At 44.9% G+C, this 13,000-nt stretch overlaps 1 protein-coding gene across 3 annotated transcripts in view; it reads left to right on the top strand.

Annotated features, from left to right (window-relative positions):
• The window catches only part of ARHGAP26 (Rho GTPase activating protein 26), a 490,933-nt gene extending 478,839 nt beyond the window's left edge, over window positions 1–12,094 (top strand). For 2 of the 3 annotated variants that reach the window (XM_082622793.1, XM_082622792.1), the window contains exon 23: window positions 6,056–12,094. In XM_082622793.1, the coding sequence (XP_082478919.1) occupies window positions 6,056–6,144 (89 nt within the window). In that variant the 3' untranslated portion in view covers window positions 6,145–12,094. The remainder of the gene's footprint in view (window positions 1–6,055) is intronic. The other variant, XR_014294215.1, reaches the window with a different exon arrangement.
• The last annotated feature ends 906 nt before the right edge of the window (window positions 12,095–13,000 follow it).

The raw sequence follows: 13,000 nt of genomic DNA, 5'->3' as shown, positions 1-13,000 counted from the left end.
TGATTGTTTCCACTTTTTGGCTGTTATAAGTAATGCTGCTATAGACACATGCATACAAGTTTTTGTGGGGACATAGGTTTTCCGTTCTCTTCGTGATACACGAAGGCATGGGCTTGCTGGGTCATATGGTAACTCTAGGTTTAACTGTTGGAGGAACTGCCCAACTGATTTCTAGAGGGGGTTGCACCATTTGGCATTCCCACCTTCTTCAGTTTTTAAGTCTCCTTTTTGAAGTAGTTTAACTAGCTAACCAAAAAAAGAAATTAAAAGACACTTGATTTTTAACTGCCAAGTCCTTTCCTTCCCAGCAGGTTCTGTTACTACTCCCGCCCCTCCGCTCAGTAATTGTCATAAATCCTACAAGGACAGATGAGAGCAGGAGAGAGTCAGAGGCCTTGCCCCGCCTTCCTGTGGTCTCCAGGGGCAGCGTTCATTGACACTAGTTTCTTTTTAACTAGGAATGCCAGTGACCTTTCCAATTCCCTGAAGAGCAAAAGGCCAAATTAAGCCCCAAAGACAACACCTCACAGTGTTGACTGAGCTGCAGTCGAAGAAGGATCTGACAAAATGTCGATCCAGATTTTAGACTGGTTGGATGGTAATATTTTATGACGTCCAATTTTTAGAAAATGCTACCTCGACCCTACTTTCCCCATCCCTTCGCCTCTTTAGGAGTAATCGGGCATTAAAGGGGGAAAGCACTATTCACGTGTTAGATCTTTTTCCTTGTTCTCTGTCTTGGTAATTTGTTGCTGAAGATCCCAGGTAAGGACAATGTAAGTTGGATGCTCTGTAGCTGTCAGATTAAATCATCAGACCAATCAGAAGAAAGTTTCCTAATGACAGAGTTAGAGTGAGTGAGTGTGTGTGTGTGTATGTCTGTGTCTGTGTCTGTGTCTGTCTGTCTGTCTGTCTTTTTTCAGGATCAAGAAGAAGAAAGGAGGAGGAGGAAGAGGGAGGGGCACCTTGAGGGGAAAGTCTGTTGTTTGTAATGATTAATCTCCAAGCCTCTGGATTCCAGGGGCCCACTGTGAATCTGGAGAGGCTGCTCAGTCAGCTCTTGGACTTTGTGCAGTGGGCAGTGGCTGTGCAATACTCAGAAATAACTCCAGTGTCAGCCCTTGCCAATATACTAGGAAACTGGCCATTTCACCAAGAGCACCTCATACAGTAACTGGAAAGAAAAATAACTCACGTTCTCAGGAACATTAGTCATCTAGAAGCAACATGATTAGTGATACCTGGAATATTCACATGGCGTTCACTAAAATTGGGTTCTTGGGATACTTTTATCAAGGTCTGGCATGGGCTGGATCCTTCATTGCTGGGGTACCGGGTGCAGTGTGAGTGCACAGCAGGGCTGCCCTGGGTTTCCTTTGCTGATAAAGGATATCTCAGGCAGTGGGGTTCCCAGAGAGTTCCTCGGTGGAATCTTTCAGCCTCCCCAGCCTCTCCATGTCTCCCCCAGGCGTTTCCACCAGCTGCTTCACTGGTCTTGCTGCGTCCACTCTTACCCCATTATCCAGGCTCTACACAGCAGCCAGATTGATCTTTGAAAAATGGAAGTCACATCATGTTATTTTGCCTCCTGTTGTTCTTAGAATTATTGACAAGGACCTGCAGGTCCCGCCCCTGCTGTCTGGCCCCCTCTCACCCTCCCTTGATACAAAGCAGCCTCCCAGGCCTTCTTTATGTTCTCGAATAAGGCTGGCAAACTATGACCAGCCAGTGAAATCCAGCCCGCTGCCTGCTTTTGTAGATAGAGCTTCATTGGACCACAGCCACTCACGCCTTTGTGTTTACATATTATCTATAGCAAGACAGTGGCAGAGTTGAGCAGTTACACATTGACGAGCTGGCTTTTTAAGAAAAACTTACACACCAGTGTTCTGAAATCACAACAAGCTTCTCCCCATCTTGGGGCCTTTACACTTGCATTACCCACTGCCTGGCTGGCTCCTGTGGATGATTTGGGTTTTAGCTTTTCGAACTCTTGGCCACCCACCCATTTCCCTATCGCAGTCTCTTTCCCTCCCCTCATCACTACCTACAATTACGTGCTTACTTACTATATAGATGGTCCCTCCCCAAGAGCAGAATCTCATCTGCTTGTTCTATCCTACGTGCAGGGACCTAGCACAGTGTGTGGCTTGTGGTAGGTGCCGAATGAACGTTTGTTAAATGAGTCCATGCATTCAACTACACAGGGGTCTGCACCTGTTCCAGCCAGTGCTGCTTCCCTGTGGGGCAGCCAGCCGTTAGAGATCTTAGTCACACACTTGCTCCTTGTCCACCATGAGCGAAGGAGCGGGGAGAGCATGAGTTGCCTGTGCAGGGGTGTATGGAGTGTATATGGATTGAGCTGAGAGAGAGTAGTTGGCAGGAAGCACGCCCATGTCAGCAGCAGCTTATATTTATTATATGCCTGCTGGGCTGGAGAGCTGCCCAGGCAGCTCACTGCAACACCTTGTGTGTTTATATAGCACATGGGACACTGGTGCAATTCAGAAGGTTGGCCATTGGTGCAATTCAACCCAACCAGTACTTATGATGAGCATCCTCGATGTCCAGAGCATTAGGCTAGGCCAAAGTGGTAGTGCTTAAGACCACAGACCCTAGGGTCTGATGTCCTGAGTTCAGATCCACCTCCATCATCTACCAGCTGTGTAATTTGGGGCAAGATGCTTAACTTCTCTGAGCCTCAGTTTCTCATCAGTAAGATGAGGATAATAGAACCAACTCCATAGTCCTTCTGAAGATGGAAAGAGGTGATGCAGAGGAAGCACTTAGCCAAGGGCCCACTGCTTGGTGTGTGCTCACCATGAGCATCACCTTTCTTATCCTCAAGGATCACATTCTCTGGCTGGATAGAGGCATAAAGTAGTGGAAAAGGGCTCAGTCTCTGGTATCAAACAAGCTGGATTCAAATTCTGGGTCTACCGTTGGGAGCCTGAATAAATTAATTTACCTCTCTGAGCCTTAATTTTCTCATCTGTAAAATAGGGATAATAATAATACAAGCTAGGATCCTTAGGTCCAAATGAGTCAATAAATATTTAACTCTCTGAGTCCACGGCTGTTTCCCAGTCATCATTTGTAGCGTGTTCGCTTCTATTGTTATAATTCACCAGAGGGGAGTCAGTGAAGAATGTTGAGTGATAGAATACAAAATTAAATGCACTAAAAAACTCGTTAGGTGGCGCAGTGGTTGAGAGTCCGCCTGCCGATGCAGGGGACACGGGTTCGTGCCCCGGTCCGGGAAGATCCCACATGCCGCGGAGCAGCTAGGCCCATGAGCCACAACTACTGAGCCTGCACGTCTGGAGCCTGTGCTCCAAGAGCCTGTGCGACAAGAGAGGCCGCCATAGTGAGAGGCCCATGCACCGCCATGAAGAGTGGCCCCCGCTTGCCACAACTAGAGAAAGCCCTTGCACAGAAACGAAGACGCAACACAGCAAAAATAAATTAATTAATTAATAAACTCCAACCCCCAACATCTTCTTTAAAAAAAAAAAAAAGGACCTATGAATAATATGTGGAATGTACTATGAGCATTCCAGGAGCCAGGGGAAGGGAGGGAGCAGGTAGATGGCGTTCCATGATGATATTTATGGAGGAGGTAGGGCTTCAGCTAAGCCTTCAAGTGTGAGGAAGGGAAACAAAAGAAAACAGAAAGCCAGAGGCATCTGGGGCTGCCTCTGTCCTCCATCAGTTAATTCTTATTATCACCCTCATTACAGAGGCATTTTGGCACAGAAGAGTTATAACTTAACTTTCTGTGAATTAGTTAAAATGCAGATCCCTGAGCCCCACTCCTAGAGATTCTACTGTAACTGATGTGTGCTGGGGCCTAGGGATCTGCAGTTTTAATAAGCATTCAGGTGGTTCTGTTGCGCCTGGTCTGGTACCATCCCTTACTAAAGCCTGACTTGCTGACTCCTCTGAGTCAGCAATCTGACCCAAAGGCTGCACTGTCCTCTGCCGTCTCCCATGACATATCTCTTGTTCTCTAGTTTGGAGGGCCTCCTTTGTCCCCTCTGATTCTCCCCTTATTCTGCAAATTCCATTTCTAATGTTTGCAGAGATTACCACCTCTGCACCTGAGCTGTGTTTGAACAGCTGGCCAGGAAGAGAGAAAGTCTGAAAGAGATGGACTCGGTGCATCCAGTAGAACAACTCAACTAGGAGCTTTGCTGTCAAATGGGGAAGGAGGGTTTGTCTTTTTTTGTTGTTTTTCATTTTGTGTGTTTGGTTGGTTTCTTCTTTCTATGTCTTTTGTTTTGGGGAGTGAGTTTGATTTGTTTGGTTTTGGTTCTGAACATCTGAGATTTCCCCAAGTTTAGGTGGTTGTTGAGACCAGGTCCTTACTTGGTTTTTACCAGGAGGGTCCTGCTGACCATTCTGAATGACTGATCAAATGACACAGGGTCTCCTACTGACTCATCTGTACTGAGCATTTACTGTGCTTTCTCCATATTGGTTCCTGAACTCTCACAAGAACCCACTGAGGGGGAGAGAGTTTTATTATCACTTGATAGGTTGAAGAAACTGAAGTGATCTTGGCAGTATCAGCTGGATGGATGGGCAGAAGGCAGGGGTGTTTGGGTGCTAGCATTTTAACAGTAGGCTGGGAGATCTTGGTCACTGGAGAGACCAGGTTGCTTTTAAGTTGTGTTGTGTTCTTTCTTCCATGGCACTTCTCCCCCAGACTCCTCCTTGTGTGGTGTCATGAATCCAAAGTACCCTTGCTACTTGGGTTTATTCCTGAGGCCTAGAGATATGAAATCAGGCAAACATGTTGGGGGCCACCTCATAGATGTTTGACCTTGTCTTTTCCTGAAGAAGCCTTCAAGATCTAGCCAAGGTTGACATTGCTCTTCTATGAGCCTCAGTGTGTGTCCTTCTGTTGCTTCTCCATTTACTTTCTTTGGTTTCTGTTCTTTCTTATTTCCCTACAAACTGAAACTAGAGTTTTATAGTAGTGTTGGGGGCGGAAATGCTTTTCTAAAACAAGCTCAGGAAGTCATTTAATTGGCCTAGGAAGGGAATAGAGGAAAATTCATTCTCTCCAAACAATCTCGGAGAATTGGAGTTTTCCTAAAACAGTAAGAACAAATGTCCTGCCTCGCCCAAGAGTGATTTGTATATTCCCAGTTCAAAAAACATGAACACGCCTCCTCTCCAAGTCCAGGATTCCTTCTCTCTTCCTTCCTGCTGTTGGCTGCTTTGCAGACTAAGCTGGATGGTATATAATTTTTACAGTATCACAGTAGTTTCCATGGAGATGGCTTGTGACATCACAGAACATTGGGTATATATTCTTTAGATATGGAAAAATCAAAAGGGTAGAAATTTTTAAAATTGCAATAGAGAGAGGGGGAAGACAGCTTTCAGACTTGTGTATAGGAAGGAGGAAAACTCCAGAGAACAGGAAAGAAAACTAAAGAAGGGTATGGTTGGAACCACGAGAGGGCTGTTTGAAGACTATAAAATACAAAAAAAAAAAAAAAAATGCAGAGGGAATTTGCAAGGAAATTAGAAGCAGAGGGTATGGATTCGGAGGGAAGTAAAATGCATGATTAGGAGCTACATATCTTTAGGGACTAGTTCTTAACAGTCCTCCATAGGTACTTTATCTGGTACATAGTCAACACTGGGTAGGTAAATGAGTGCAGGGATGGATGGATGGATACCTACGTAAATATATAGGTGGAATATCATAACTGTGACCTCTCACCTAAAATGCAGAAATCTGTTACTTCTTTATAGTTTAAACCAGGAACTTCAGAAAGTCCATGAAACTCCTAAAACTGTATGCAGAATTTTGAATGCCTGTGTCTCTTCCCCTTTTAATTATGGAGAAAGTTCAGAATGACCTTTACCAGGTCCCCCAGTGGGTTGAGAAACTCTGGTTTAAACAAATTTGAGAATTACGTAACTTAACGAGCGACTGCACCCAATCTCTAAACTTCCTTCACACATGCACAGTACGCATCCACCTCCTACCCTATCTGTAACGTCATTTCTTGTCGCTCTCTCCCCGCTTCCTATACAGTGCATCCATCTCAGGAGCCTGGCTGGTTGGAGGGGACTCTGAATGGAAAGACGGGCCTCATCCCCGAGAACTACGTGGAGTTCCTCTAACCATGGGCCCTGGCAGAACTGCTGAGCTTTTCACGGTGTCCATGACAACTGCTGATTCCATTGTTGTGGGCCATTGCTCTTCACCGCTGAGAAGTGCAGGGTGACTGACTCTGCTGCTACCTGTCAACACGAATGTTTCTGTGAACTCTGGTGTCACCCATCCCCATGGTCATCTCAGCTGACGTGCGGTGATACTGCAAGAAACAGAAGTAAATCAGCGGAGGAGGCCGTTTGATTTTGATAACAAGAAAGGCTTACAAAGCCATTTCTCTCATTTAGCACCCTACGTGGGGTGCTCATTTTGTTTCAGTAGTCATCCAAACCCCAACCTTGTGAAAAAGGAAGTAAGTGAGATATAAGCAGTCCCCAGGAGCTTGTAGTATAGCTGGCTCTGACAGGGCTGGGCAGTGGCCTGAGATCCAGTCTGGATCCACAGCTGTTGTTTACAGTAGACACTCTCTCTACCCCACCTCTAAATACTTGAGACCTGCCGTGCTATAGGCGGCTGGGTCTGTTTGTTTGCATGCAGGATGGAGAAGGGTTATGGCGCTGTTTACATAAGATCCAGTCTCTCACCATCTCTCAAGCAGCCACTGGCCCAGCACCAGCAGAATTCTGTCCAGTCCTCTCACGCAGGGGAGTACACACCCCCCAAGGCCCCCCTCCCAAGCTAGGAACATAATATCCCAAGCTAGGAACTTCTCTGCCACCGAGGGCTGCCATTGCCTCGTAACCACGGCAACCCAACCTACTCTAAAACCAAACCAAAAAATAACACACTCTTTGCATGACGTATTTTTTTCTCCCTGCTTTTTGGCCGTTTTTTGAATGGTTTCCCAACAACCTGAGCCGAAGATCAAGGTCTACTTGGGGGCAGATAGAATAGCAGCTGGGAACTGCTCCCTTTCTGATGAATTTCAGCAGCACCAGGATATATTTGGAACAAACTCTAGTAACCTCTTGAGATTAAATTACATCCAGGCTTAATATTTCTGTTCTTCCATGCAACTAGTGTCTGCTTTCTAGAGGGCAACATGCTGCCTCCCAAAGGGGAATACCCTCCCTCTGACTCATTCCCTCCCGTTCACCTGTCCCTTCCCCTGTCCTTGCCTGCCTGTAGCCCTTCACTGACTAGCCCCCTGGCAGTGCCCTGGGCTGCTAAGCACTGGTGCCCTGGCAGTTTTCAGGCATGATTCCTGGACTAACCCCATGGCTTCTAGTTTAAAAGGACATACATGTTCACTGCCACTCAGAAAAAGGGAATTGTTTCTCAGGCTTTTGAGGCATGAGACTAATATAATAAGCCATTGTGATTTAGGAGGATGCCAGAAGGTTGGGGCGTGGAAGGTGGGATGGGTACCTTCTGAGAAAGAGAATTTCCTGGTCCAGAAGGGGCTGGGTCATGTGGAAGACCGCCTTGGGTGGGGAAGTTTGGCCTGGACATTTCAAATTCAGTTGGCTTTCCAAAGAAGAGAGTCCCAGTATTTCCACACTTGAATGTCCTTGCAAGAGTGATTCTGGGCAGACAAACTCCGAAGTGAGGGACTGTCAAGCTCTCCAGGACAGGAGCCCCTCGGGATGGTGGCGTTGTTCCAGAGTGTGTCCTGCTTCTGGAATTCCTCTTGAGGGAACTTTAAAGAGGAAAAGAAAAACTTGAATTGTGTTGAATTACTGTATCTTTTACATTTTTTTTGAAAAGATAAACATGTAAATAGAGTGATTTGAAATACTATATGGCAAAGTTTTATATTTGATATTCTATAAGCTAGTTGCTTCACACATTTAAGCTTTGATTGCTGAACAGGTGTGTATACGAGGGGGAGAGGGGATACAAGGTTGAAGAGAGTGAAGGTCATCCCTTCTCTGGCCTTGAGGAAGGAGGAGATATTTCCACACACTCTGCTGGCTCTTGTTGGTGGGCATGACACGTTAATGGTGTTCAGTCTTCTTTATCCAGATGTGGTTTTTTGAGCATTTCTTGGGCTTTGGATTTGGAGATGGAAGGAGCATCTTCAGGCAATGAACTTTTCCGAGAACTCCTACCCTGTAGTAAGATGAAGCTCAGGATTTAAACAGGTGAGGCCAGGGGTTAGATTTTTTTTTTTTTCATTTTTCTTCTCAGGTGTATTTCTTGGTACGCCAAGGTACCAGGACAGAAGATGGGATAATTGCATGCTCCTTGTATCTTACTCTTCTGCGCATCTTCTAAGGCTTTATAAACGAGTCCAAGCTAGTTTGCAAATGTGTGTGTCTAAGTTCCAAGAAAAACTGGCTTCTTAGGATCTTTAATTCCTGACATGCTGCTTCTTCCCCTTTCCCTATACATGTTTATTCATCTCAGATTCCCTATAGCTCCAAAATAAGACAAAGAAAAACCTCCAAAGAGGGGTGGAGATTGTGCTGTTATAGCTTTCTAGATGACTTTAAAGTTAATAGGAGTTTGTCATTGTGATTCATTCCATCAGCTCAAGGATGACACAGCTATTACCCAGGAGCTCACCCGGCAGTGAGCCAGACACCACCACTGAATCAGGGAACAAGAATTAAGATGGAGAAGACCGAGATAGGACTCAGGAAAGCTATCATTGAAAACCCAAGAAGAAAGGGCACATATGAGCAGGCTATATGAGCAGGCTTTACCTACTCCCTGCGGACTTTGAACAGCTTGGGGACCTGTTCAGAGGGGCTAGAGGGACAAGCACACTCTATACCACTGTGCTTTCCAAATAGAAAGAGAGCAACATAATGCTTTTAACACATTGGATGTTTGAAATCACCACCTGCCCCATTGGAACCTTAACTAGAGCTAATGTGGGGACGGCCAGAAGTCCCAGGCCCCGGCTTTGGGAGTTTCTCTGAAGCTTACCTGCCAACACTTGGCCCCAGCTTGACCACTTGGAAGCATGTGCCTCCCTCCTCATTTGGCTCTGATCCAAAGCCGAGGGAAATGGAGCTACTGCCAAGGGGAATTTCAGGTAGACCCCTTCCCAGCTTCTCTGGCCGTGCTGGGCCCTGACAGATGGCTGCTCTGCTTCCTTTCCCTGGCCAGGCTCCCCTCCTCCCCATCATCTACAGAACTGGAGACACTGTTCAGAATATGAGCCGACAAATAAGAAGGAACTTGAAGGCTGAAAATGGGTTTTACCCTCCACTATCTTTGCTCCCCACCTCTAACTCTGTCTTCTGGAATAGGGAACCTTAGGGCACATTAGGAGAGTGAACTGGGTATCAGAGTGGAATACTATGGAACAAAATCCCTGAGCTTTCCCAGGAGCCTCGTGTTGCTTTTGGAAGGCCCTGGGATCAGGTAGGCAGACATAGCCTGAGTCTTTTGGGGGCATCAAGATCAGTCTCTCACGCCTCCTCCAGGTACTCAGCAGAGTTCTGTAGTTACAGAATGCCATGCCTTGAGAAGACAACTCGTTTCACATTCTTCCCCCGCCCCCCAGGCAAGTAAAGTCCTGACTTGCTCAAGACTGATGATATTCTCTTCTGTTTTCAAATCTGAACATAGAGGGATGGACCCTGTATAGCACTGCTGGCCTTTGTATCCTAGGATTGGAGCCAGTTTTTAGCTTAGTGTTTTAGTATTTCTACAGCCAATGTGTGTTTTCTTCTGTCACACCAAACTGGGGTTTGTTTGTTTTTTCAACGTAATTCCAGTTCATGTCCTCTTGCTGAGTGCTCTTTGGATAGAAAGGCAAAGAGAAAGAGAATAAATGAACAATCAGGTTTTGGCCAACCGGCATTAGCAGCACAGAGTCATGCTAGTGACAAGGTGATTTCACTGTTTGCCAGGACTCTGCAGTTATGTGTGCCATACCTGTAGCTCAAAGGAAAGTCCTTCTACCATCAGAGTTTGTCTCTCTTGAAAACAGCAACCCCTGTCACACCAAAAGCTCTGTCTTGACTGTGTAGACTCTAAAAACATCCATGATTCTGGAGTAGGGAGACAGAAATAATCGACTGAACATAACATGATCAACCACTCATGACTGTCTATTGGCACCTTTCATCCTCTGGCTTCTGTTTTCAAAAGAAGCAAGTCTGGACCACCCAGTTTTATAGACCCAGGACTCCCATACAACAGTGGCCATCATGGCACCCACAGTTCGCCCTAGCAGCGAATGTTTTATGAGCAACCGTGTTACCCAAGTAGGTAGCCAGCCCTGAAGAAACTAAACAGCCACTTAGCTACCTGACTTTAAAAGGAATGTCCTGGGTATACTGTCTAGGGAGTTAATCTGTCATAACTGGTAAACTTGACAGTAATCATTTACCTAGACAGCCCTGCCCCACATCTCTTTTAAGTCAACTGGGTGTCCTCTCACACACCCTGTGCCGGCGTTTAAAAAATGTATCTTATCATGCTCAAATGTGTTTGGCAGCCAGGCTGGTGTGCTGGGTGCTGAACCACTTTTCTTTAAATGTAGCCTCCAAATGACAACAGCCATAGCATAATGGACCTTGCACAAACCTACAGCATGCCTGAGACCAGACTCCACCAGGTCATAATTAGCTTGTTTCCTTTCACTGTCTACAGTACTCGTCTAACTAAAGAGCTTCCCAAAGCACAGGGAGAGGCCATATAGAGAATTCAGACGTCATTCAGAGCCAGCCCTGGCTAAAATGTGACCTCCTAATGGAAGCACTTGTATTCTTAGGAGAAAAAGGATTGGGTATAAAGTAATGCTAAGAGCAGAAAGAGAAAGGCAAACCATACTGAAGAACTTTGGATTTTTTTAAAGAGGGATAAATATAGTTCTTAATAGGGGGGAAAATCTATCACATAAAAAGTTCACAGCTAATTTTTTTTACAGAAGTTTTACAGGACACTACAAGATGAAAACATGTTTCAAGGCAGAATGCCTCAGAGGGCAAAGGCTTAGCACAGTCCTGGACCCATGTAAGTATAGGAATTACTATTACGTCAAAATTCTATTTAGTGTAGTCAGTGAGAACCAAGAGTAGTGATAAAGTGTCAGAATTACCTGGAGAGGCCAAGACATTTGACATCAATCATTTCTACATCAACCATTTCTACAGAATTGTCCAAACAGACCCTACACGCAGCTTCCTTGGGTATCCAGATGCCAGGGTCAACCTTGAACCTGTGAAAAGAGGTTCATCTGATGATTCTTAAGTGTATACGTATTAGTATGTGTTTGTGTATGTATGTGTACAGCTCACATTTACATATGTAAAGATACAGACTGTCTTCTAGAAACCCACATAAGCTGGCAGTTGCTGAGCCTTGACAGCCTTTAAGATTTGAGGTTTGAGAATCAGAGAAACAAGAGAGGCTATTGATTGACTATCAGAATGATCAAAGATGTAACTTAAGTGCCATTTGAAAACTTTGTTCATATTTATCAGATGATTACTATCTATAGCTATATTCCTTATTAACTTATTAAGAGTCATGTTGAAAAGATCAAACTCATAAACAATTAGTGGTTCATAGTAGGCTAATGTGCACAAGCACTCTAAAAGACATTTTGTCCATATTTTGGAGAAGAAAATATTTGCATGTTTAATTCACAACTTAGGCTACCTTTGAGTATATTATAAAGTGCTGTGTGATATAATATCAATAAACTACTTAAAAATGGCACTTTAATGTTTTTTTTGAAAAACATAAATGCACTGTTTTAAACTTCGATTCAGTATTGAATATCGACTGGTGTTTAGAATCCTATTTCGTAATTAAAAAGTAACTTGTGACTAGAATAGAACTTTTTCCCTGTTATTCATAAAACAGTGTTGCCATGTTCAGGCTTGAAAAGAAAAATAATGTGCTTTTGTGTCACTAAGCATATCTGTAAAGAAAATACAGTTTCTGTTGGGTGGCCTCTGAAACTTGGCTTTCTTACTTTTGGTTGGTTTATGTGACAATCCCTGTGAAACTAGTGGAAGTATGATTTTTGAATTAAATGACTTTTCCATTTGGTGGTATGTTTGTTTCTTGAGTTTCTGATAAAGTTTTGACATGATGCATATTTTAATATTTTTTTCAAATAAGCAAAGACCATGATCAAAGATCACTAGTCTGGGCTCCTGAGGTCACTGGTGACAACCACAGTGCTGATTTCTGATGTGCTCTGGGGAGCTCTGGTTTCCTTTAGGGAGAGGTCAACTGCTCGTGAACTTGAGGAGAAGCTGTCATACATGTTAGACAGTTAAGCCCCAAAGAGTCACATTCCAATGAATGTTTCTGACTTTATCTCCTACAATACACATTTTATTCTCCCTAAATTTGATTGTCAAATCAACCATTTTATGGAACTTCATTAACACAGGATGGAATAATCAAAGAGCCAAAATACAGACAGTCCTACCACACAGCTGGGCGTGTCCCCCAGGGTTGTAAATCAGTCACTTGTAACATGCTGTCCCAGGCCAGCTCATGTTATTGAGTTGTCTCATTCATCATATCCCCTCCAGGTACATCCTGAGTTGCAGCCTGGGACCCAGGTTTACAATTCACTCCCAGCTTCTGCTGTGAGAACAGAGGAGCCAGAAGGAGAGGGCAGGGGAGCCTGGACTCTGGGGATGGAGGGCAAGGCTTCTGGCTCCAGAAGCTTGCCCTGGGCAAGCAGAAGGCGAGTGAGTATCCCCTGGTGCCTCGTTCTGAGGGATGACTATTTGAATATGTGGGTCACATGTGAACTGTTTATACTGTCCTCGTTTGCCACTTAATAAGGGCTGTTTACCCCTATGAACAGCACGGATTCACAGCACCTCTGCCTTCACCGAGCTTACACCCTGTGCTGGAAGATTGTCCCAGCATCTGAAGCATTATAGATGTGTGGGGTCATACGGTACCTAGGTGAGACCTCCTGAGTGGCACACGTGT

The sequence above is a fragment of the Mesoplodon mirus genome (genome assembly GCF_964341445.2).
Source record: "Mesoplodon mirus genome assembly, chromosome: 5".
Classification (NCBI taxonomy): domain Eukaryota; kingdom Metazoa; phylum Chordata; class Mammalia; order Artiodactyla; family Ziphiidae; genus Mesoplodon; species Mesoplodon mirus.
This window is presented reverse-complemented; position numbering and strand designations above follow the sequence as displayed.